Source organism: Xenopus laevis, chromosome 2L, assembly GCF_017654675.1.
Source record: "Xenopus laevis strain J_2021 chromosome 2L, Xenopus_laevis_v10.1, whole genome shotgun sequence".
Classification (NCBI taxonomy): Eukaryota; Metazoa; Chordata; class Amphibia; order Anura; family Pipidae; genus Xenopus; species Xenopus laevis.
This window is the reverse complement of record NC_054373.1, coordinates 56,951,359-56,979,177: the sequence shown is the minus strand read 5'-3', so window position 1 is coordinate 56,979,177 and position 27,819 is coordinate 56,951,359. Positions and strand designations below refer to the sequence as shown.

Below are 27,819 nucleotides of genomic sequence, written 5' to 3'. Positions count from 1 at the left end.
AGCTTCCAAAGTTGGACTGGGCCGATGGGACACTGGGAAAAAAACCCGGTGGGCCCCATCAACCCAGACCCGTACCTCAACTGAAAGGATTAGCATTCCCCCTCAATATTGGTGAAGTAAGTATAAGGTACATGCAGGGGGTGGGCAGCGTGTTGCAGCAACCGCTCATGACTGGGGCAGTGACAGACTCAGATTTGTGGAAAGGCTACAAAAACCAAGGCCTAGGGCAGCAAGATTTTAGGGGTAGCATGTTGCCAATTCCCATCCACATGGTTCTGAGGGCTGTGGGCCTCTGAGGTATTGTGGGGGGCCCTGGGATGTCAGCCCTGTTGGGCCCTGGACCACCCTCCAAGTGATACTCCATTACTTAAAAAAAATACTTGGTTGGGTTCATCACTAGGCAGCATGAGACATGTGGTGATGGCAGCAAAGAGCAACAATAGACAAATAGATATTAGGTCCCCTATTACCACATATAAAAGTAGGCCAACATTACAAATTTTACTTAATTAAAACATATTAAATAAATATAATATTATGAAAAATACTAAACTATCACGTGCATGGAGGCACATAATGCATTGGTCCATTTTTTGTAGAAGGAGAACTCTGAATAGCTGCAGCTATCAGCAGCTGCTTGAGGTACAATGCAAGCCTTCAAAAGCAAAGCAGTGCTTATTGCTGGTACTGCACCGAAAGGAAGAAGATTGCACTTTGTTGTGAAAAGTTATGCCTTCAATATTTTTACAGCACTGCAACACTTGCCCTGAAATGACACAGTTACTGGGGATCATTTACAAACACTGGGCAAATTTGCACCTAGGCAGTAACCCATAGCAACCATTCAGATGATTGCTTTCAGCATTCATCATGCAGCTGGCTGAAAATGCAAATAATTCATTGGATGCATAGGGTTACTTCTCAGGTACATATTTGCCCAGTGTTTTTAAATGACCCCCACTGTTTTCAGAAACATTTGATATACTTGGAAGGATTTTCAACATATTTACTTAATCATTTCATTGAGATATTGTGATCTTTCTGTTTTCCAGCTCCATACTGCAATGTAAGTATGTATGTCACTGCCTGAAACAATTTGACTCACCTGGCTTTTGTCGAGGGCTAACTGCAGAGCTGGGAGAAGGTACAACAGGTGGAGATGATCCATCATATTTTACATTTTGATCTAGTTTTGGGGAGCTATGTCCATCAGAAAAAGGTGTTATACTCTGACCTTCAGTCTGTGGAGAAGAACTTTGACCTTCAGGGGATAACCGAGGTCCTTCTACACTTGTAAAGCAGGGAGCTTTAGTTTGAGATGGGGAAACCGGTTTTTGCTCTGCTGGAACAGTAGCATGTAAAGTAAAGGTAGCACCGTTATCTGTCATAGCAGAACTGGGTCCATCAGTCTGTGGTGGGGAGCTGTGACTGTATGCCACTGGTGTTGGGGTAATTGTCTCTGTCTTTATTCTCTGTTGATCAGCTTGAAGCCGAGATTCTGTGTTACACGTTGGGGTCTCTGAAAAATGCTGAGGTACATCTTCTGCATCGCCATTTAATAAGGGATCTGGAAAAAAGTTAAAATATTTTTGTTAGTGGGAGCAGGTTCTCAAGACACAAAAAAACGACAGTATTCAAAAATAAAGTACCAACAGGATGGGGGGGACAAACATTTCCCATGGCTGTTGTTATACTAATGAGGCTATTAGAGCAAAGTTAAGTTCTAAGATACAAAAACTGTGGAGTTGGCCTTTAGAAAGAGGCCCTGAGTGATGCAGCTGTGCAGTCATTGTTATACAGGAAGGTGGAAGGGAAAAAAAGGGGGATTAATGCAGACAGAGGGCAGGCGACAAATGTAGTAGAGAAGTCTCCAAAATAGATTGTTGCTAAGGGAGTGCTGAAGTGGTGATGAAAATTGCTGGGCAATGGCAAGCACTTGACATCAAACAGATGAGTGACAACTGCACTATAATAGCTAGCAATTCAGCCAATTCTACTGGACACTCCTGTGAAGTTATCAGTAACGTTGCCTTTGCAGATGCTTTTGCAGAATAAACTTTACAAATATATTTGATTAATGATTTCAGATTATAGACAGATTTGACAGAAAACAAGGGCAACAAAAGCAAAGGGATTAGAAGAAAGAGATTTTACAATTCAAATGCCACATGCCATATATTTAACACACTTTTATAAATATTTATATTGGACTTTTATAAATATATCGAAATATATAGAATTCTGAGACACAAGTCACCAACGACAAAATTGAATGCAGAACATTTAGAATTAAATGGAATAAAGAGCACAAAAAGCATTTTTCAGTGAGATGAGATTAAAAAAAAAAGTAAAAAAACTTGTAAGATTACTCAGCACGTCCACTTGTTTAAGAATTACTTATACTATATATGCCATGACCTAGATGAATGAAAATCTTCATAGTCATTATGCCTCTAAGTTCCTTTTGTGTAGATTAAAAAAAAAAGGCAGCAGCGATGGCTGATACACAAATCTTGAGCAAGTAACCACTGACTGCAGCAAACATGGTTAAATCTCGGTGGAAACATTTATGCATATTTCCCGTCTGTCAGCTTCATTAGAAATCTTTGCATGTGACCCATCCCATCAGCAATGACTGAGCCGCAGAATATTTTTAGGTCCTATGTGGCAGCAACAGAAGATGCTCGTGTCAAATGTGACACCCTTTAGGCACTGGAAGAAAACGCAATGGCCAGGAGCATGGCCTGGTTAGAAATGCCTGGTGGTTCTACACAATATTGCATCTTTCATTTAGCCTTGCACTAGGTAAACCCAATCACTGCTGCACAATTAAAGTGCCTTTGCTACTAGCAATGGTTCTTTAAAAGGAAAGGAGATCCTGAATCGCTATTGTTCCATTCATGATGTGTCTATCTCCCCATGCCCTCTGAAGAAAAGAAATATGCCTTAATAAGAAATGTTGTGAAGGGATGGGGGCCTACCATCCCAGCTGCCCACTATGCATTCTCCACCACAGCTGCCCTCTCTAGGACTGTCAGTAATGCAGCACCTGTCAACTGACAGTTTGTCTAGGGCACATCCCAAACCACAGGGCTCCTGCCAGCTGCCAGCCTGGTTACACAGTGACACTGACTAGCTTGTGACTAACCTGCACTTATCCCAAACAAAGTGTACTAATGAAATGCACACACACACTCAGCAGGCAAAAATGGATTAAACATTCAAAGGTGACATTTAATTTACTGCCGATTAAGGAGTCGCTTAGATGTATTATTACAAGAAGCTTATGTGGTAAAAACCGGCATACAGAAGTCAGTATGCTTCAGAGGAAGGAGTTTCCCTTCAATGCTGCTGACAATTTCACAGACATAAGAAGTAAAACGGACAATAGTTACCAGGCCCCAGATGTTTTTCAAAATATATTAAACGTTTCCATGTTCTTTCCAAACAATAAATAAACTGAAAAGACACTGTTTAAACAGTAACCTTACCTCATATACCTAACTCCCAGCTGCTATCAATAGCTTCCTTTACATGTGCAATATACATATGTAGTTACCACGTGGCTGCCAGCTCAAACTGAAAGGCGTAGGCCAGCTCTCAGCAGCTACCGCAGTGTGCAGGAAGGAACTATATTTAAGGCAATAAGCTATTGTTAAGCAAACCCTTCTTTCATTAAAGGAGAAGTAAAGGGGGGTGCCAAAAGTTAGGCACCCCCAAGTGATTACATATATATATACATATAAATACATATAAATATATATATATATATATATATATATATACACACATATAAATATATATATGTAAGGCAATAATTCACAACAGGTCAATATGGCAAATAAGATGGAGATTTTATTTGGGACCACAAATAAAATCTCCACCTTATTTGCCATATTGACCTGTTGTGAATTATTGCCACATATATATATATATATATATATATATATATATATATATATATATATATATATATATATATATATATATATTTCAGTAAATGGACCCGCACTCCTTTATTTTGGTGAAATACATCAATGTGCTTTATTCACAAATTCATCTCCAATGTTTCGGTCCTCTCTGGGACCTTTTTCAAGGACTAACTTTTGGAACCCCCAAGTAAACAGTGCCTTTCCTTCTCCTTTAACAAGATTTAAAATTTAGTCCAGAGGTGGCAGATCACAATCATGCAGACAAATGTCCGTTTTGCCCCAGTCCCCAATGTCAATAAAGACACAGGTGGTGTGTTCACCAGTGTGCATCACAGGTATACTGGTAAACATTTATCCTCTGTTTTTAAAAACAAAAAAACAAAAACTGCATGTTGTAATAAGCCATACATATATACATACTTGATACTCCATGTGCTGCTTTCAGAAAATAATATGCTAGTTTATGTAACTAGTACCAGACAGGATAAGCATGACTGTACACACATAAATTACATTTTTAGGGGACAAATGGCAGATGAAAAACCAAAAATCCCTGCAATTCGTTAGTAGGGAGTCGCTATACAACGTGATTTCAAAAAAGCATGCATGTGACAAGAAGGCTGCCAGGTTTTATCATCATCAAACTAAGGAACACTATAATTTCCTTTGTGTCTGGAGTTTTCTTGTAATGCTCACAGACATATATTATCTCCCCATTATGTGAAGCAATTTCGTTTTAACACACTGGCAATGAACATGTTCAATGTCTAAATTAGCACAGGATTAGAGTTGATGCTGAGTGTCAGATTCACACTGGCAGCATTCACCCATATCTGACCTTCACAGAACCTCAGAGAAGGGTCCTAAAATGACCTTGCTATGCCTATACTGCAGTGTGACTGCACAGCCTTACCCCTCAAATAACAACCATTGCCAGCAGTCTGTCTAATTAATCAAGCAAAAAATATATTAATAACTGTTAATTTAAAAAAAAAAAACAACAAAAAACACTACGATTGTGCCAAGATCAGCGCCATCTTGCCTGAACTTTTTTAAAAACCAGCAGAGCCTGCAATTTAGGCATTTTAGCTTTTTATAAATGGGCAGTGTTGCAGGGTATCCAACTTATCAGTTCACATCATCGTCAGCTGCATGTTTAATTGTACTGACCACTCCACTGACCACTACAATAGTCCAATTTTCCATACAATGGTCCAATTTTCTATCTTGATCAATTGTGGTTAGATTAAACCAGAGGTACCTACTACAAACTGATTATTATTATTATATTTATGCACATACTTTCATGCAGATTGGTTGAATAAACACATATACATCAATTTAAAATGAAACCTTTTCTCCAAGACCCTTTCAGTGATGCCCAGCCATCTACTAAAAACCTAAGACATTTGTGATAGATGACATGTAGCACAGTTGGAGACATGCCTGCAAAGTCTTGTTCACAGACATCAGTCTGTAGGTTTTCAATGTGGGTTTGCTTTCATCATGCCTTGTTACATCACTGCCATGCCCCCAGCATTACTCAACATCTGTATCTGAGATAATTTCATGGCTGGGCTGTTACTGTTGGAGGCTAAGAAAGCCCCAGAGGGCACCATATACTGTATGGATGACATCTGAAAAATTTTGGAGAGTTGACATGCCTACTTGTTTCACTCAAAGCACAACATTTTCACACAAGAGCAAGCTAAATAAATAAGGCAACAAGCAACCCAAATGCTTATATGGCACTGGCCTACATAGAATTAACTTTGCTGTGTACTTTTTAAGGTGAATACTGTCCAGTAGACATATATATACACAATATCCAAGGTTGTGTACTATTATTAAGGGAAAGTTTACAGGGAATAGCAGCTGCAATCAGTATGTTATAAGGAATATGCTTCCATGACACACTGTCTTGCCAACTAACAATAAGCATCTGTAACTTCCTCTTAAGTGGCTAATGAACTGGTACAGGCATGGGACCTGTTATAGGGAACTGGGGTTTTCCAGATAACAGATCTTTCCATAATTTGGATATTCATACCTAAAGTCTACTAAAAAATCATGTAAACCAGCTGATTTTTAGAATTATGTATTTAAAATGGAGTCTATGGGAGATGGCTTTTCCATAATTCAGAGCTTTCTAGATAAAAGGTTTCCGGATAATGGATGACATACCTGTATGTTGTTGTAAATTTCATGAGCATTATTGTAGACAGCCCTTACACATATATTTGTTGCTTTGTAAATACATTAATTAATTAATTAATTAAAAGGTGGCGAACATCAACATAAAGCTGGTAACAGGCATTTGCAGAGACAAATAAGTTCCAGGAGCATGCATGACCCCCAAGGAACCATAAAAATATATTTAATAAACAACAATACTACTGAACTTATTTGTGCAAAACACCGCAAGTTTGCTCATCACTATAGGTACTTTTGTCGGACAGCTTACAGTGTTTTTGTTTGTAAGGTTAAATCAAGCCATAAAAACCTTTGTCTGTCTATGTTTGCAAGTTCTAGCTTGCATCAATCAGTCTTTTCTGTGTCCATTTAAAGGGGGAAAAACTTGGGTAGGAGAATAAGTTAAGGAGGGGTTTCTTAAGGGGAGACACAAAGCTTAACAGGCAGGCATAAAAATAATGATGGGCCATGGAGAGTTTTTTAAACGTCAATGGCAAGCCAAAAGAAAAGGGGACAATGGCTAAGCCAGGCATTTATCCTGCCTTTGACCGCTCAAAGACACCATGGAATAGACAGGCAACAGGGTGGGGGCTCAGGAATAGATACACAGTGGCTGAAAGATTAATATACTCAGGCCACACATTGAAACGCTCATTCACACACAGCCCAACATGTGACTCCAGTCAAGCACCAAGGGACAACAGTGTCCCCCTCCCTGCACTACCGACTAGGCTTAAGTAATGCTGGAAGAATGTATCTCCTAACAGAACACCCTCACTAACAACACTTACCAAAGTGCTTTTTATTTAGAATTTTCTTCAAGAGACTGTGCAAAGTACTGAACTTAAAGCATTCTGGCCTAGCCAAAACAGTAACCAAAGTTAAAAGTCAAAGAAACCCATTGTACTGTATATTTCAGTAAGCATCCTCCATTAACATAACTACACCTATTCCTATAAATAACCACACAAAATTCCCTCCGTTGCCTTGTTGTTATAAACACTACTGCAACCAAATCTTGTTAACGGAGGTTGCCTCAGGGAAAGATATTAAATAATGTGCTGTTTCCACAGATACAAAGTTTATCATCCCAACACAGTGCTGCCTTACAGTCCTGGAGTCTTCAGTTCTGACTAACAATGGCCATATCTGGGCTAATAAAAGCTGCTGACCAGGCCTGGACTGGCAATCTGTGGGTTCTGGCAAATGCCAGAGGGGCTGCTGTATAGCTCCGTAGAAAGTTACCATATAGTGGGCTGGTAGGGATCTGTTTGGGCCTCTGTGTACTTGGAATGACAGGGCCTATTTTGACTCCCAGTCCAGGCCTGCTGCTGACCCAGTCTCTCCAGACCCAGATGAGGAGTTCAGCAGCTTGTTGATGTGTTCCTCGCTTGACAGATCTCTATATGCTCCACTGGATGATCTGGTCATTGGCCTGATTTGGCCGTGCGTGTGGCTATATATAGCCACCTTAGGGCCAGGGCACATAAAGCTTTGGCTCCACTGCTCTCATCCTGCATTTTTTCTTTTGGCATGCTAAGAGAAGCAGATCTGCTTCCTTCCCCAACTACGCTGATCTGCACTGAAAATGTGTCCGCTCGCAAGCAGAAGCTGGGGTAGGCTGCGGATCCATGCACATAATAAGTGCACTCATTGTGCCCCAACATGGCACCCACAACAGAAGCTCCCTCCCAGTGATGGCAGCCTAGCACTGACGGGGGCAAGTATTTTGAAAAAAAGACTATTTTATCCCCCAACTGGAGAGTGGACTAGGTTGCACCTCTAGCAGGGTAAAAAAAAAAAAAAAAAGGTGACCGGTTTAAAAGGCACCAAAAGGAAGATACAGGTATTTGCTAAAAGTTCAAAATCAGTAAAGCAGAGAGAAAGAGGAATCACAGTCATTATGTGATCACTGGCATTATTATACTTGTATTATTATATTTGTATAACCAACATATTGCACAATGTTTTTCGGAGGCTGGTAATCAGTCATCAATTCTCTTATTAAATGCCATTAGGATCACATGACCTGGAAGTGACACACCCCACCTGAGGGTATGTTTGTCTCTGTATCATCTGTACCTGTCTACCCACCTAAACATGAGTCAAAACTACTCACTTCCTGACCCTCCCCAAAACATGAGACAAACACAAATGCTTCTATAACGAAAGATAAGGAAAGCTAGGAAAAGGAACGCATGCAGATCTGGATTCCTCTTATACTGTACTGAAAGCAGTGAGCTAAAACATTTTTGCAGCTTTCGCCCCAGGGCAGACATGGCCTATTTATCCACTGTAACTAGACTACAACTCCCTGATATCTCAGGCTGCATATTGCTGACACATACATAAAGTGGGAGTAGTTAACCAACACAAACTCCTTACTCATCATGTATCATACATACTTCCTCGTGTAGTCAACTATTCTGCCACTAGTGCTCCATGTGTGTGTGTGCATAATTTAACACACACAATATACAGTAACAATGGAAATAGGTACGCATGGTAAAGCAGAAGCAAAATTTGCATGGAAATATTGTCTCCATAACAGTGATGGGCAAATTTCTCAAAAAAAATTAGCGAAACGTGAATACCGACGCCATCGACATTGGACACCCATTAAAATCAATGGGTAACTGTTAATCTTCGACGGTGTCTAAATTGTCGCTGGTGTTGGAACTGTCGTTGGGAGTCCAAAAAACTTTGACGCCGGCATCGGAACCGTCGCCTGCATCAAAGTTGTTCCGACACCGGCAAATTTTCGCGGCAAATTTATTTTATTTTTTTATGCCGGTTGTGAACCACAGAAGTTCACCGCAAATTAGCACCTGCCGAATAAATTTGCCCATCACTACTCCATAACTTTCCTCATATAACATTCATTATCACTAGTTAACAAATAGAGGAGTCGCTCTTCACTCAGATAAGATATAAGCAAGATCATATTTGCAATGACCACTTTTCACAAAACCGATTTCTCCCGCAGGTATTCAGCACAAGTGTAAAATATCTAAATGGAACCGTGTATTCAGTGGTTTTGTTAATGAAGGACATTGTACAAACAGCTCATGTAGCCCATGTTACCAAAGGAAGAAACAATCCCTGTGTGCAGAAATCTCCCCCCACTCCTTCCAACTCCCATTAGATTTCCCAGGGCTGAGCTCATCCCCTCCCTTCCTTTTCTGTGTCATGACAACTGGTGTAAGGCACTGAATATTTCCGCACATTTATATAACTTCTCTCCCCTCTATACAAACTTTTTATACACTCCCAGCTAGTACAATAAAACTCGGACTGGGAATTATTAGAAGCATATTTGTCTAGTCTAATGATGCTACAGCTTCAGACAAATTAAAAACTTGGGGGTGCATACAATTACACTACAAGCACAGCAGCCCCAGCCAGGGGAGTAAATAACGTCCTCACTTGTAATAAAGCTGAGCTATGGGCCAACATAGAATGTTTATTGTAGTGCAAGCATAATGGGAGAGAGCAGCTCATAGACCTGGAAAAACCAGGAGACATTAGTTCAGGGCAGGGCTGTTTAACTGGAGGTTTGATGATTAAATGAACCTGCCAAAAAGGATAGAACTCTTTGTATGACATAATTTTGCCTCCCTAGCATGAAGTATGATGGATAACTGGCCCTCACTAGAGAAAAGTTGAAGAGTATTGGTCCAAAAGAATAAAAGGATCAACTTAGTTCCCAAAATCTTCCTGTCTACAGCATCAGTATCTGTCACAAGTATCATATTTCCCATTTGTGTGAATGGTGTGATGCTGCAGGTGGGTACAGGCATTTACATGATGCATATACACAATGCCAGCCTTTGCACTGGCACTTGAGAAAGTAAATAAGAGAGTACAAATCATCAGAACACTAAAAAGGAAGCTCTCTTATGTGTGGTCCCTTGCACCCACACTTCCAATCGGCCCATGGCCCTTATGATGCAGTTCTTAATATGGTAGATGGACTTCCTCTACTGCTAGGGACTGAGGAAAATCAATATTTGCTGCAGATTTCACATGCACATGTACAAATGGAGGGATAAAATGTGTTCTATAGTAGCAATGACAATTGATCAATAATAGCAACATATGGATATTAGACCTTTTTTGTTGAACATTTGAGCCACAGTAGGACAATACACATACATATAAAAAACACATCAATATATGAAATAACCCCCATTATATGCACATTATATGCTATGTACTGAATTTTATTGATGGTTCTAGCTCACATTCATGTATCAGCTTTGCATCTATTTTCAGTTGGATGCATATAAAACATTAGCTTTTTACATGCATTTATAGATGCAAATTCTACTGCTGTGTGAGCACTCTCTCTACATCTCACAATATACTATACCTTGGTGCATATATAAACACATATTAAACCCTATGAGGCACATTTATGAAGCATTTGGGTGAAATTACCTGATTGCAATTCTTATTTTTCATTGTTGCGGATTATTCAGGCACAATGAATGCATGTCCAATAGACCGTACAATGGTATGATGTAAGCTTTTGGCACTCGAGGCACAGTGAGAGTAAACAACTTTGTCATTTGGCACAAAAGTGATCAAGAATCAATAACAGTTCCCCCACTGACCAAACAAATAGACTATCCCTGGGAATGCCTGAAAATGCCAGATTAAATTTTACAGCATTGACACTTCTATCCAACATAAACAGAATAAATCAAGCTTGTATGAAATATAGGGTTGCCTTATTTTCAACTAAAAATCACATGCAATGCTGAAAGGTTTTAGGGCTTGATCAGGCAACTAAGCTGGTAAAAGGTATGGAAAATCTTAGCTATGAGGAAAGACTGGCCAAATTGGGGTTGTTCACGCTGGAGAAGAGGCGCTTAAAGGACCAGTAACATCAAAAAATGTAATTGTTTTAAAGTAATAAAAATATTATGCAGTATTGCCCTGCACTAGTAAAACTGCTGTGTTTGCTTCAGAAACACTACTATTGTTTATATAAATAAGCTGCTGTGTAGCCATGTGGGCAGCCATTCAAAGGAGAAAAGGCTCAAGTTACACAGCAGATAGCAGATAAGCTCTGTAGTACATAATGCTATCTGTTATCCATTAGTTATCCTGTGCCATATAGCCGTTTTTCAATTTCCGCCATTGCTACTCAAAAGCTTGTTTATATGAACTATAGTAGTGTTTCTGAAGTGAATAGATCAGTTTTACTAGTGCAGGACAACACTATATGATATTTTCATTGCTTTGAAACACTTTCAGTTTTTGGTGTTACTGTTCCTTTAAGGGGTGATATGATAACTATGTATAAATACAGTATATAAGGGGATCGTATAATCTCTCTGATGCTTTATTTACTAGTAGGTCTTTCCAGCTGACGCAAGGTTGTGAGGTCACCCATTCCGATTAGAAGAAAAGAGGTTCCGCCTAAATATTCGGAACAGGTTTTTTTTTACAGTGAGAGCTGTGAAGATGTGGAATTCTCTCCCTGAATCAGTCATACAGGCGGATACATTAGATAGCTTTAAGAAGGGGTTGGATTGCTTTTTTAGCAAGTGAGGGAATACAGGGTTATGGAAGATAGCTCATAGAACAAGTTGATCCAGGGAAAGGAAAAGTCTTTGGAGAGGCTTCAAATGTTTTTTTTTTACCTTCCTCTGGATCAACTAGCAGTTAGGCAGGTTACAATAGAGTTAAAAGGTTGAACTTGATGGACATATGTCTCTTTTCAACCTACTAACTAACTAACTTACTAAATAGGTTGCAGCTTGGTAAACCAGAAGGAAAGATGGTTTGGAGAATGTAATTGGTTTGGGCCAGGGTCGTAACTGGACAGACTGCAGGCTTATTCCACATAAAAAACGACTATTTGCATGATGAATGAAAAGACAGTTCTAAGCAACCTTTTAATAATTATCAATACAGATAATCAATACAGATAATTATTTTAATAGCAGTTCTAAACAAAGATTTTCAATGGTTTTAATGTTAATGAAAATTGCTTAGAAATATATTTCATTCACTAGGCAGGATTCTGGCTGAAGGACCCCTTAATTTAAAATGTCCATTTTAAAAAATTTGTCAGATTTTGGGATATCTCAACACATTTCCAGGGATTTTAGGGTCTGTTTTATGTTTTGCTAATGAAGGCAACTTGCCCTTTAAGCTAAAAAAAAATCATTTCTCCCAAAAGACCTGCTTGTATTAAATAGTTACAATTGTATCTTTGCTAATCTTAAATAGTTACGAATAGTATCCAAGTGCAGAGGCTGATTATTTTGGGTTTTCTGCCAAAAAGCCTCTTATTTAGTTAAGTTTTAGTAACTTTGTAGAAACTGACTGCAGGCTGAGCAGCCAAAATTGAGAATGTCCTGTGAAATATGGGACAGTTGGATTGTATGCCATGCCATGACTAAACAAGTCCAATGGAACCCCAGGATTGACAGGTATGTAGTAAGCACTGGTTCAATGGATACAACCCAGCAACAAGGACAAGCTGGATTCCACAGCTCAAAGTGTGACATAGACCGATCACTAAGCGGTGCATATTGCCAAAACGAAAAACAATGAATTCTTATACACAGTAAGAACATCTGCCCCATCACCACTGTGCAATGCATCGCTACCCACAAAGCTGGCTAGGAGCAGAAATTTTAGAAAGCTGAACTAGGAGTTGGAAGGTAAAGGCATGTGCCTAGCACCCCCAATCTGCTTATTGCATCCTTGACATGTACATCTTTTGCCTACAATTGCATTAAAAATCCCAATACATAGAGAAACCTCAACATTTGCCTGCAAAAAAGTCAGGCATGCAAGTATATTACTTCAGCTGCTCTGCTTTCTGTACAAGGTACCTTTTGTCACTGGAAACACCCTATGATTTTTGACAATGGTGGCTACTTATCTGTTGAATGCATGTAATGAGCAGCACTGCTAAAATTCAGAGTTTATAATGATTTTTTTTACAAAAATGTTAAAGGTGATACATATACATAAATTCGACATTTGTCAAATCTAATTTATTCTTTTAAATAAGAAAAAAACATTCTTATTTTTATTATTAAAAAAATCATTGTTTTGTTTTAACATTTACTTCCTCTTGCTCTAATCAAGTTTGTGGTTCTGAAACTCAGGGACTCTCCTCTAGGGGATACCCAGTGCGTGAGGCTTGAAGGTTAGATAGGGTGAGCCCAGGCTGAGGATAAGATAGAGTAAGCTCTGAGGTCCACATTTATCCTCTGTAATGGATATTCTTTGTGCATTGACTGGATTACCTACAGAAAAATGTTTTCAGTAGTTGGCATCCTTGTTGTGCGATTATGGGGGCCCCAGACACGGTAGCCATACATGCGCGGATTCAAGATGCCGATTTGGGTCCTTTAGGCCAACCTTATCTGCCAGTGTATGGGGCCCTACAAGAATGATATCTGTTCTAAAATCGTCCAGATATCAATCGGGCAGGCTTGATTTTCCTGCCTAATCGAGGACCCCATCGACTAGTTAATGCGGTCCTCGTCGCGCCAGTCTGTATGCCTGTCAATGTAATTAGAGTGGTTGGCCATAGGGTCAAACTATCGTATTAGTTCCGATATCACCCACCTTTTGGTGGGCATATCAGAGGAAGGTCCACTTGCTTTGGTGACCTTGTTAAATACAGGCATATACTGCCAGTTATGCTCAAATTTCACATTCTGTTGCTCCCTGACATCTTTTGTTCCATATTAGGGCTATAGCAAAAAAGAACAGGGCAAGAAAAAACATCCCGAATTGCAATATATACTCTTGTTTCTATATATTTTATCTTAATGAACGTTCTACAAACAACAGGCTCACTCATCCTGAGGAAACCCATTGTGCAGTCATATATTCATCACAACAGAAGTGCATAGTTACTTGCCTTTCATAAAACCAAATTACTTTACAGAAATCCAATTAGCCTGTAAATGTTTGTTTTCTGTGTGGACGGAGTAAACAAACTAGCACCTATCATACGTTATAGGAAAAAAGATGGATCAGCGCCTTTGGCAACGGAGTCGAACTCACCAGAAACAAAATGAAGGGAGGAAAAAAAGAGAAATCGACATATAGTATTTTCGGAAATATTCGTTCCACACCAGGTGCTTGTATACAAAATTTCTATTTTGTTATATTTGTTCCCCTTTTTCCAAAATTTCCTCTATTTTAATCCTCCATTTCTGGGGCTGTGCTTTTACTTCTCAACATGCATGTGTATCTTCCACCAACAAATGGTTAAAGTGCCTACTTACAAGACTTTTTATTTTTTCAACCACGTATAATAGTGTTTTCTTTTCCCTTTGGGACAAACTTCTGTGCCTTCCACCAAAAAATGGCTAAAATGCCTACTTACAAGACCTTGATGTATGACTCGCATGTAGTATTAATCGCATGTAGTATTATTTTTCTTTTCTCAGTTCCTCCAATCACTTCCACATGGAATAGAGACGTATATTGTGTAATACGTTTTAATAAATATTTAAAAACTTACATAAAAACCACGAGGGATAGGAAAAGCCGGCTCTTCTATTCCTACCCCGGAAAGACCTGGGCAACCTGCTAAGGACAGCTGATTTTATCGAAATGTTTGTGAAACTCGATTAAAATGTGAGTGTAAAAATTTTTATGTAAGTTTTTAAATATTTATTAAAACGTATTACACAATATACGTCTCTATTCCATGTGGGAGTGATTGGAGGAACTGAGAAAAGAAGAAAGGGTCGTAAAATAATACTACATGCGATTAATACTACATGCGAGTCATACATCAAGGTCTTGTAAGTAGGCATTTTAGCCATTTTTTGGTGGAAGGCACAGAAGTTTGTCCCAAAGGGAAAAGAAAACACTATTATACGTGGTTGAAAAAATAAAAAGCCTTGTAAGTAGGCACTTTAACCATTTGTTGGTGGAAGATACACATGCATGTTGAGAAGTAAAAGCACAGCCCCAGAAATGGAGGATTAAAATAGAGGAAATTTTGGAAAAAGGGGAACAAATATAACAAAATAGAAATTTTGTATACAAGCACCTGGTGTGGAACGAATATTTCCGAAAATACTATACTATATGTCGATTTCTCTTTTTTTCCTCCCTTCATTTTGTTTCTGGTGAGTTCGACTCCGTTGCCAAAGGCGCTGATCCACCTTTTTTCCTATATGAAGCATTCCACAGTTGAGAGACTGAATTAGGATCGGCAGGAGGGGACTAAACTAAAGGACTAACTTTTTTCATTTCTGGTGCATATTTTACATTTTGTGCATGTATTGCATTTAGAGAATTTCTGTGTAATTTTGTTGTATTACCTATCATACGTTGCTTGAATGAAACTACAGTGTGTTGGCTCAGTGCAATACAAAGGAAGATCCGTCAGTTCAGCAAAACAGCTTTTCATAATTTGCCCAACCAGATGGTGGGATAAGCTGGCATTCATCACAAACGGGGTCCAATGCAAACCTACCGAGAAAGGACCGAATCCAAGTCATCAATACTGATCAATTGATATCTGACCATAAAGTAGAAGGGAGGTGTTGCCCCTGCATTTTCAAGTCCTCTGAGAACTGAATACATATCATGGAACATGTTTTTGTTGTCCTAGTTAATGAACTCTGGTGCAAGTATACCAGAGGTTTATTGGCCTAATGATCAAGTTAAAGGGGTCTTGCATACAGAGATGATACTTCAGTTGGTAGTTTACATACAGCTCAGTTGATGAGACTGTATAAAAAATATGTGTAACCACCACCACCACAATTTAACTGAAGTCATATCAAACAAAAACTCCCAAGCAGGATGCAGACACACTACTTAAGATTTGTTTGTGCAAATACCTTTTAAAACTAAATAACAGATCACATGCCTTTTATTTTTTTAGACTGCTGTTTATATATCTGATTAAGACACCTAAGCATCTTGCATTGTTTTCTGTGGGATCACAAATACTCATATGACTCAGATGGTATTCTTTGTAATTTTGAAGCTCAGCTGCAAACGTGTAGACATGAAGTTGCATTAAAATAAGAAGTTGTAATAAATTTGTCCAGGTATTAACTAGGGTACCTAGCTTCAGACATTTTTACTTGTCTCTGTACTGCAATATGACCCATGGTTGTTTCTGAAGTGAAACAATGTAGTTGAAGTCAGCAGATGAAGGACCTGACTTGCCTGGAGAACTGAATTGTAGTATATGGTTTCCAAAAGCCAGAACTAGAGGACAGAAATAAATAAGTGTAACTTGGAAAGTTGCTTTTACCTGAAGAATTTTCTTTCTTCAGGTAAAAATGTATTTTTTAGTTTAACGGCCCTTTAACTGTAGTTCCCTGAAGCTGTTGTAGTTCCCTGAAAATCTCCTCTTGAGAATAATAATAATAATAGAAATGAATAATGAAAATGTAATACATCTAAAAAAAGATAATAATAACAACCATTGTTTAGACTGCAGGTAAATAAGTCACATAATAAATGTAATGTCACAAAACAAATTAAAGCAATTCCTTTCTTCCTTAAAACTATTTTTTAAAAAAGTGATCACCAATCTATGTACAGAAGGCCAAGGTTGGCTTTGGCCTTCAGCATAGGGAAGTGGATCACACCTATATATACACCTCATTCTAGAGCATACAAAAAAAAAAAAAAATGTTTTTCCATGGATGTTCGTTCCACAAAAGCCTGATGTGTTTCGTGATTCTTAGTCATTGGAAGTTTGCTTTGGTGTGACCAATAAGTCACTCCTTGAAACAGATGAACAAACCTCTATACTACATGAACAAACAGACTAATTAAAGCAATGTCAGTCAGAGAACTGGACAGGCAGCATTACCATATCCACTTATGCTTCTGAGCAGATAACCAACAGCTGTATGTATCTAGAAGTTCCTCGATGCCACAACTAAATATTTTTAGCTCCCCAAACTTTGCAGAAGACAAATTTTGTGAATATGTGGTGGAGAACAACAAGAAAGCATATATGTGGAGTAGTATGTACCAAATACTTTTTTAATGTGATTATCAATAAATTATTTTTGTTTTTACTCTAAGAGGCCTTGGGACATATATCTTTTTTGATATAAACCTTTTTGCAGTTTGATTGCCTTTGGAACTGGAGCGGGTCCCTTCGGCCTGGTTGAATAGTTATAGGGACTCCCGATCCCTCAATTGATATATGAGATAAACAAGAAAGCACACATTTTCCGGCCAATCTCTACTATGCTCAATGTAGTTGCATCTAGGCCGAAGCTCTGCCTGGCAGTGCAGAGAGGATCTGCTTCTCTCTGCCTCATTTAAATCCACAGCTTGAGAGAAGCGTTTCAAAGAAATGTGTCTTTGCTCTTAAATTTAATTTTCCAACTCATGCCTCCATGGATTGCCACGGAGGGGGGGGGTGGCAGTGACTGTAAACTGCTCACTAATTTGATTAATTTCTTCATTTATATTAGTCCTACTGAATTTAATCCCATAACCATAATCTGAAAACAACTGTATTGGAAAAAAATGTTTGGAAGGTAAACAGCTGCTAGAATGCATACTGGAAAATCTGTAAACTCAGGGGCGGAACTAGCGGGGATGTGACGGGTGCATCCGGCATAGAAATTGCATCCTGGGGGGGTCCCCGGGTGCACGGCCTGCACCAGGGCCCGGGAACTACTAGTTCCATTACTGTGTAAACTTGTAAACTTTATGGGGCTCTTTACACATTGCACTTGATCTTTATAAGTATATATGTATGTTTATTTATTTATTTTTAACTACTTATGGAAATTTTAAACCCATCCATACTTTTGCTATATAGCAAACCCATACAGCACTGTGTATACAAAAAGTCTTTTTTTTTTTTTTTAACTTTGTCCTTAAATACATCAGCCGGGCTCCCAGTTATTTATTGCCAGGAAGTGGATCAGTCAATTTAATCCCCACATTTGTCACTAAACTGACCAGAGATCATTAAGCCATCAGGAAAAAGAATCAAATTTGTCAGTATCTTTCTGAAATATGACACAAGTAGACAGAAAGCACAAATACAATCACCAGGACTTATTTCTTTTTGTTCATATTGATCCCCACATGCTTTCTCATACAATGGAAGGCAGGCTAAATAAAAGGGGGAAAAGGGGGAAGAAAATCTCTCCCTGGGCCAGAAGATTATTTGTGGCACATTGCATATGCTGGCTATGCCAAACACTCTCATTATAAAACATTCAGCAGTAGTAAAAGGAAGCAGTGAAGCATTCAGCCTTTAGAACAATGCTGGATAGGGAGGGGGCAGGGAGAACTGCTGTTACAACAGTGCTCCCTAACACTGCTTGCTGCTATATGAAATTTAACAATCATGCTATGGGCATTTTAAGCATTTCTTCTGTATGAAGGAGTATTTCTAGTTTTCCGCATAATCCATGAAGAGAGAAATACAATTCGTAACATGTTAAATGACACTATAAAGTATTATTTGATATCAGGGAATGTGTAATTTGCACAATTTGCACAGGCACCCCATGTGATCAAAATGTTTTGTAAGTGTCAAATCAGCATATCAGGATAGTTGGATGAAGGCTGAAGCTTTAATTATTTGTCTGGTAAAATTCTGTACACTAAATAGATTAATGAACTCTGTTAAAATTAAACTTTTCAGCAATAAGATATAAAATATCATTCTACAACTGTATTCCAGATGCCTTGTCATAATTTTGAAAAAGTGCATGACATCAGTTCAGTTTTTCTAAAGCTACCTCTAAAATATGGTAAGTAAATTCATTTAACCAACCATTACGGAGTTTTGGGCCCTTCTGGTAGCAGTTTAAAACACATTTTTATGCATTTCTATCAAAGCAAAGCATCCTTTCTGTTCAACTCATGGGCCAGAACAAACATCTCAGAACAATATGGCCACCTATGTGTGTGGATCAGCTCATTTTGGCAGCGCAAGGAAATTGGACTGTCTGGGGCTGCCTTAAGAGAATAATATCATCCCTATAACAATATTTGCTGCACCAATCACTGAGTTAGGGTGCTGGATTGTATATAAAAGTGAATGATGAGATGTGGCAGAAGCAGCTGCATGCACCGTTGTGCTGTAACCTATAACAGCTTCTTGGAAGACTTTTGCACCCTTGATAGCAGCTGTTAGGGGGAACTCAATATACAGTAGCTGTAATAGCAACAAACTTTATTGTGTTTGCAGCAAACTGAAGAAGAGGAGCAGAGGAATGAGACTTTTTTAAGTGGAGGCTTTCTGTTGGAGCACATACACATTAATATATAGAAGTTTTTGAGGAAGAAGAGTGTGCCCGTCACCCAGACATGAAAATCTGTATAATAAAAGTCCTTTTTAAATTAAACCTGAAATCCAATTTCTTTTTTTAATAAAGCATTCATAGCTGTTGTAAACTCATTTAAAAATATCAGCTGTCAATCAAATATTGCCTACCCCACCTCTATGCCTAGGCATAGAGGCGGGGCAAGCAATTACTTTCACTTTCCATTCAGCACTTCCTAGATGTCACCGCTCTCCCCACATTCCCCCAGCTCTCTTAACGATTTAATTGTGTAACCAGTGCATGGTGATGGGCATTGGGTCCCTGTCCCCTGGTGCACAAACAAGATTCTGAGATTATGTAAGGATTGCCTTAATAACAGTGTCCACAAAATGGCTCCTTCCTGGTTGCTATAATTTTGAATTCCCAGACTGATGGAAACAATATTCAAATAATTTACACAGTGTAATTAAAGTTCATTTTGCTTGACTAACATGATAAAATAGGTTTTGGAATAATTTTGTTTGGGTGACGGGTCCACTTTAAGCATGGGGTCCCATGACTTTTCAATGGATGTTTTTACATACATAATGGAATGCTGTGGTCTTTCCATAATAAAGGGTTCCATTTTAGGCATCAATGTGGCTGGCACATGTAATTATAGGGATGGGTTCTGGAACAGTAATGCATAGCATGGGTGAGGAGTAAGACTATTGCTTCTCATGTTTGAGCACTGGTGGCTTAATCAGTTAAAGGATCAATAACCTCAAAAAAGTGTTTTAAAAGAATTATAAAATAATGTACTGTTGCACTGCACTGGTAAAACGGGTGTGTTTGCTTCAGAAAAGCTGCTGTGTAGCCGTGGGGGCAGCCATTTAAGCACAGGAGATAACAGATACGTTTTGAGGAATCCTACAGTATACTACAGATCTTTTTGGTTATCTGCTGTGTATCCTGTGCCTTTTCTCATTTTTAAGCTTTGAATGGCTGCCACCATGACAACAGAGCAGCTTGTTTATATAAACTTTAGTAGTATCGTTTGGACCGATTTGACAGCTTATCTGCCCGTGTATGGGGGCTTCCGACGGGTCTTCCCGATCGATATCTGGCCACGATATCGATCGGGAAGGTTGGATTTTTACCCGACCGACCCGTCGGAGCCGCTTGGCGCATCGTAATTCGATCATTCGGCCATACGGCCGAACGTTCGAATTACCCCCGTTATAGCCATGCAGTTTAGTGGCATATCGGGGGAAGATCCGCTCGTTTGGCGATGTCGCCATACGAGCGGATCTTGGAGTCTATGGCCACCTTAAGTCTCAATTCCCCCATGAGACCTGCTTATTTTAAAGGGGGTGGCTTGCCTTTAAATTAAAGGGATACTGTCATGGGAAAAAAGTTTTTTTTTTCAAAATGAATCAGTTAATAGTGCTGCTCCAGCAGAATTCTGCCCTGAAATCCATTTCTCAAAAGAGTAAACAGATTTTTTGATATTCAATTTTGAAATCTAACATTGGGCTACACATATTGTCAATTTCCCAGCTGTCCCAAGTCATGTAACTTGTGCTCTGATAAACTTCAATCACTCTTTACTGCTGTACTGCAAGTTGGAGTGATATCACCCCCCAGCAGCCAAACAAAAGAAAAATGGGAAGGTAACCAGATAGCAGCTCCCTAACACAAGATAACAGCTGCCTGGTAGATCTAAGAACAGCACTTAATAGTAAAAACCCATGTCCCACTGAGACACATTCAGTTACATTGAGAAGTAAAAACAGCAGCCTGCCAGAAAGCATTTCTCTCCTAAAGTGCACAAGTCACATGACCAGGGGCAGCTAGGAAATTGACAAAATGTCTAGCCCCATGTCAGATTTAAAAATTTAATATAAAAAAATCTGTTTGCTCTTTTGAGAAATGGATTTCAGTGCAGAAGTCTGCTAGAGTAGCACTATTAACTGATGTGATTTGAAAAATACATTTTTTCTGATGACAGGATCCCTTTAACATTTAGTATGTTATAGAATTACCAGTTCTAAGCAACTTTTCAATTGGTCTTCATTACTTATGTTTTAAAGTTTTTAAACAATTTGCTTTCATGTTCTGACTCTTTCCAACTTTCAAATGGGGGGGGGGTCACTAACCCCATCTAAAAACAAATGCTCTTAAAGTTTACAAATATATTATTATTGCTACTTTTTCTATTCAGGACTCTCATATTCATATTCCAGTCTCTTATTCAAATGAATGCAAGTATCGCGAGTGCCATTGCGCTGACGTTTTCTCACTATAGTTTGGGGAGATTGTCGCCCCGCAAAAGAGGCAATTAATCGCCAGGCGACTAAATCGTCCTGAATCTGCCCGTGTGCCCCTGTCCTTAAAATAGGGATTGTCCCAGAAATGACAGTTGGAAGGTATGCACTGGTTAATTACAATTAATGAAAAGACATTTTTTTACCCATTAGCCAAGAAACTAAATGCTGTACTTAAAAGTTCTTAAATGGTATTGTATACTGTGTAGCTCTTAAAGAAAGCAAACAGAATACTCCTATTAAATCACTACTGAAGAATTGCCATCATTGGATGTAATTGCTTCCTATGAAGCAAGGCAGACAAACCAAATCAGTTGAGACAGTTGTTAAACTCAGCTGACAACTTCACGGTGACACCTATGAATGGAAAAATGCAGGCAGCACAAGCTGTCTACCTGGCTGTAGGCCAGCAAGACAGATTGTGTGAGAACCCTGTTCATTAAAAGCCAATAACAGTATGTACGACTGGGGGGCAAAGAAAATGTTCCAAGTATGAATGAGTGTCAGTACCTTTGTGAATATAGCATCTATATTGGCACAATTTATAGTGTAAAGCTAGAAAATGAACCATACTACCTCTAAAAGAATTTCTTTGGAACAGGAAGATATTAATTTGGTTTCTAAATAATTTAACCTCACAAGTGTTCCAGAACCATGACCAATAAAGTTTTTCTTGTGATATTTCTGAAGCCAGTGGGGAGGAAGCACAAAAAAAAGCTTGTGCTTATACAAAAAAAGACAGGTATTAAAGTCCTGGTCACAGACCCTAAGGGCACAATTGAATGGATATTGGGGGATTATTGCAGCATAAACAATTTCTGTTTTTAGAATTTTGATTTACTTAAAATCTCCTTTAGGACAACAGTTGAAAGATACCTGTGCTGGCACAGGTTTTCAGTTGAGTCTGAGTACATAGTATCTATAATTAAAGCACAATAGAAAGGCAAAAAAATTTAAGTAAATCAAATGAAATATTTAGCTAAAGTATGAGTCAGTGGAAACAGCAAATAAAATAAACCCATATTCAGAAACATACCTGTCATTGGTGCCTGCAGCAGAATGGTACAGTAGTCTAGCTAAATGAAAAATGAAAGAAATAGCAAACCATACTGACCATACTGTCCCTTCTGACACACTTTTACTTCCACCTATAAAACTACTAGGTCATATAAATGAATCTACTTTGGCTGCTTTTCAGCATTTATATTACCACAATAATGGATTTTTTGCAATGTTACACTAGGTCACATGTAATAAGAAAAAGAGCTGGTTCTTTGTTGTCATTTAAACACAGTATATTAAAATGTGCAACAACTATATAAATTCTTAAAGTCAACAGACACTCCCCATCTAACCATCAACTCAGCCACACCAAGGTCCTATTTAGCTATTGTTATAATAGGAAAAGGTTGTTAAGAGGGAGTGGTATATGCTCATTAACCTTTTCAACGAACCAGGATATTCGATCATTAAAATTGTAGACATATTATTAATATATATATATATATATATATATATATATATATATATATATATATATATATATATATATATATATATATATATATATATATTTATTTAGCAAAACATCAGATAAAAAATGTAGTATTACTGTTGGGGAAAGCATTTGTCCCTTTGGTTAAGGTCATGTCGCACAGGAAAACCGACCAACACAGTGTGCAGCCCTTGTGGTCATCAGTATAGATGAATTGGGTTCAGTCCTTTCAGGGTTTAGGTACTCTAATTAATGCCCATGTGGACAAAACACATTAGTTGAATGGGGTCAAAATACAATGACACTGATACAAAAATCTGATGGGTAAACTAAATGGAACATTTTTCATCCAACATGACACAACTGTCAGATGGGAACGCTGCATGCTGCATCTTCATCAGACAAGATAAAATCTGGTGGCCTGACCGACTTTTTTTTTTTTCTTCATTGAAATACTGTAGAAAGAAGATGCATGAACAAACTACACTGTCTGACTTTATCTTGTGCTGTTGTGTGGTGTTGCATGCAATTGCGTGGCAAGATCAGACCCACAGAATCTGATCAAAATCTCCCATGTAGTTTTACCCTTAGGCTTTGGGCATATAAGCATAAAGAATGCTTCTCTCAGCCTAATGAATATTAATGATGTAGTGAGAAGCATATGCACTTCCTAGAACTGCATGTGTGCGGCGACATAGAGCTAAGCGGAGTGGATACCGAGCAAAAAGAAGTTAATTGAGCGCTAAATTGTGGTGTAATAACTTGATTGCAGCTCCCCACTCTGCCAGACAAAGTAAAGTAACAATTCTGTAGGGAAGCGCAAAAAACAAACCCCTGGTGCAATACCATCAATTAAGTAAATTACAGTGCAAAAACAGTTTAATGCATAAAAGAATTAATTAAAAAGGAGAAGGAAAGGTTAAAGGGGACCCCTCACCCAAAAAAAATATTCCAAATCCTATTTTATCATGTTAGTCAAGCAAAATAAACTATAATTACACTGTATAAATTATTTGACTCTTGTTTCCATGAGTCTGGGAACTCATATTTATAGCAAGCAGGCAGGGGCCATATTGTGGACACTGTTATTAAGGCAAGCCTTGCGTCATCTCAAAATTTTGTTTATGCAGCAGAATGAGGGACCCGATGTCCATCCCCATGCACTGTCTACACAATTGAATGTTTAAGAGAACAGGGGAATGTGTGGAGAGCAGTGACATCTAGGAAGTGCTGAATGGAAAGTAAAAGTAATTGCTTGCCCCGCCTCTATGCCCAAGGCATAGAGGAGGGGCAGGCAATATTTGATTGACAGCTGAGATGTTTAAATGTGTTTACAACAGCTATGAACGCTTTAATAAAAAAAAAGAATTTGGATTTCATGTTTGATTTGAAAAGGACTTTTATTATACAATTTTTTATGTCTGGGTGACGGTCCACTTTAAAACTAAGTAAGCTTTATCAGAAAGGCCTATATAAATACACCAGTAAACCCTCATTGTAATGCTAATCTGAGAAACACAGAATGTTTTTCCTTCTATTGTGTACACATGGGCTTCTGGATCAGACTTCCAGTTTTCATCTTAAACCTCCAGGGCTTGGGCTTGAGCATGCTCAGTTTGCTCCTTTCCCTAGTTGCTGTGATCTGAGTCCATGAGTGAGCAGGGAGAGACCCGGACAGTGATGTCACACCAAGATAAAATGGCAGCTGCTAAACTAAACAAACAGTGAGAGTTTCTAGAGCCATTTACTCAGGTATGTTAAAGCATTCTACAGAATAAATATAGCATTCTAGCTGGCACTATTGTGATTAATCTATTAGTAATAAACTGCCTTGGTAGATTTTCTTTTCCTTTAAAGTCCAGGAACTGGATCTCAGAATTTTCATGGACTTTAAAGACTTTTTATTTAATGTTTTTATGAATCTCTGTTTGTGAGTATGCCATTTGTGTTTCTAATTATTTCTTATTAAAATGCTATTACACTATTGTGGCGCACTTTGTTTTCAGTGGATATCCACATAGGATACACAGTCCCTGATGAGAGATTGATGTTTGGCTTGGCTATAAATGAATCTGGTGAGTAGGTGATTCAGCAAGAGTGTATTATTTAGATCACTTTACACCTACACGTATAGGCAAGGAAAATATTTGCACTTACACTTTTAAGGAAATTAAGTAATAATACCGGCACATATGCACTTTCATTTATTTCATTGAAGGTTTGCACCAGGAGTTTGTTTTTTGCGCAAACAGAATTGTTGATTTTAATAGGAGTGCATATCTGCCTGAAAAACGAGAAAGCAGAAAATGTTTTCAGACATAGGCCTAGACATATTGTCAGTTTCCAAGGCACGAGTAACGCGGAAGAGGAGCCGGAGCACTGGGGAACTGAACGTCCCCAGTGTTCTCAATAAAGTGGCTGGAGCAGCATGCTGCCCCTAATACTTTGCCGCCCTAGGCAGGGGCGCTCCGCCAATGAGGCGAGCTGAGCCGCTCGCCTCAGGCGGCAGCGCCAGACAGGATTCCAGGGGCGGCAAAAAGCCGCTCCTGCACCTTTAAGAGCCGAATTTCCGGTTTTTAAACCGGAAATTCGGCTGCACTATTGCGAGAGAGCGCAATTGCGCTCTCCGCAATCGTGTTCCTGCCTCCCCTCGCCGACAGGTAAGTCGGTGCGGGGGGCGGCATTGCAGGAGCCGCCTCAGGCGGCTCCTTCCCCAGAAACGGTGCTGGCCCTAGGCCTGTCAGTTTCCCAGCTGCTCACAGTCATGTGATTTGTGCTCTGATAAACTTCAGTCACTCTTTAGGGTCTGGCCACACAAGCAGATTCGGGGAGATTAGTCGCCCCAGTGACAATCTCCCCTTCTTTGTTTCCGAAGTCGGCGAAGTTGCCTCACGAGGAAACTTTGGGCGAATTCAGAAAACGAAACGCCGCGTGTGCCTTCCCTCAGGCGATTTTCATTTTTGCCAGCGGAGGGCAGAGGGAAGGCAGTTTGGGGAGATTGTCAACTGAAAAAGAGGAGGTTTGTCGACGGGTGACTAATCTCCCCGGATCTGCTTGTGTGGTCTGACCCTAACTTGTACTGCAAGTTAGAGTGATATCACCCCCTACCTTCCTCCCCTCCCCCAACAAAGAGCAATGGGAAGGTAAACAAATAGCAGCTCCCTAACACAAGATAACAGCTGCCTGGTAGATCTTAGAACACCACTCAATAGTAAAATCCAGATCACACTGTGACACATTCAGTTACATTGAGTAGAAGAAACAGCAGCCTGGCAGAAAGCAGTTCCATCCTAAAGTGCTGGCTCTTTCTGAAAGCACATGACCAGGCAAAATGACCTGAGATGGCTGCCTACACACCAATATTACAACTAAAAAAAAAAAAAATACAATTGCTGGTTCAGGAATTAAATTTTATATTGAAGAGTGAATTATTTGCAGTTGAAACAGTGTCATTTAGGAATAAAAACCATATCATAAAAATCATGACAGGATCCCTTTAAGGGTTACTGATTTTGCTAATTGAACCAAAGTACAGGAATGTCATTTACACAATGACCTTCAATGAGAGCTGTTGAGCCAAAAGACTGGTATTATCAATCTAAACTGGTCTAAATGTGTTAATATCTCAGAAACAGCTAAAATACAAAAATGAACGTAAAAGGGGTAGGAGGACCATAATAAGTAGATTTACATTAGTTCTTTGCGTTTAGATCCCATTTAAGTAGTTTGTGTATCTTCTCAAATATTGGTCACTGCTTACTGCAGGATAATTTGAACCTTTCTAAACCACACACATTTAGGATTCAACTACTGCTAATTGACAATTTGGTGGACATTCAGTTCCACTGTGAAATGTTCAGGCTTTCACTTTTGTAAACATTCCAATTACATTCCTCACTGTGCTGCCCTAATGAAAACAACTGCATGCCTAAGCTGCTCGCACACATCCACACAACTACAGCCCTACAAAACACTCTGCATCTGGATTTTTGTTAAGGTCTTTCTGGTGGCACACATAGTATGCACTATTCTGTAGTATTTTTCAGTTGGCAGAGAAGTGCCAAAAGCAGGCCATTTGTTTAACTCAAAACCACGGATGGAGAATGCGTCAAGCATATGCCTTGAGCCTAAGTGTTTGAAGAACCATAAATATTTTACTCAAGTTTATCACTTAAAAACTGAAACTGAACCATTCTATTCTAAACTGAATACCTATTACCTTTTCTACAAAATGAGAGAGAGCACCGTTCATAATAGCTACAAAGTTCAGATATCTGAACAAGCTGTATGGGCACACCTTTTGATCCTACTGTTTGACTGAGAACCAGATATTCAGATCAGATTTGTTTGACCATTTATGTGGGCACCCTGAACAAAGTATTTCATCTCTTTATGCACTGTCAGCTTTTATTTATTTATTTTTTATAAGGTTATATAAACCAAGATACAAACAAACTTAACATGAGTGAGTAGTATTTGCTGTGCAAAATATTAAGCCCCTTCATTTTCTTGTGGAAACACTGGTCCATGAATTTTCAGGACATGGCGACAGATAACCAGGCTATACACAACTCCAAAAAAGAGAAAGAAGAAATTTACTTTGTCAGGGTAAAACTGCTGACAGACCATAA

The 27,819-nt window shown here is 38.9% G+C and overlaps 1 protein-coding gene across 4 annotated transcripts in view; it reads right to left on the bottom strand.

Annotated features, from left to right (window-relative positions):
• The window catches only part of map7d1.L (MAP7 domain containing 1 L homeolog), a 61,216-nt gene that overhangs the window by 27,643 nt on the left and 5,754 nt on the right, over window positions 1-27,819 (bottom strand). For 3 of the 4 annotated variants that reach the window (XM_018246363.2, XM_018246364.2, XM_018246365.2), the window contains exon 2: window positions 1,106-1,567. In XM_018246363.2, the coding sequence (XP_018101852.1) occupies window positions 1,106-1,567 (462 nt within the window). Of the gene's footprint in view, window positions 1-1,105; window positions 1,568-3,491; window positions 3,511-27,819 lie in introns of those variants that run through there. The other variant, XM_041581900.1, reaches the window with a different exon arrangement.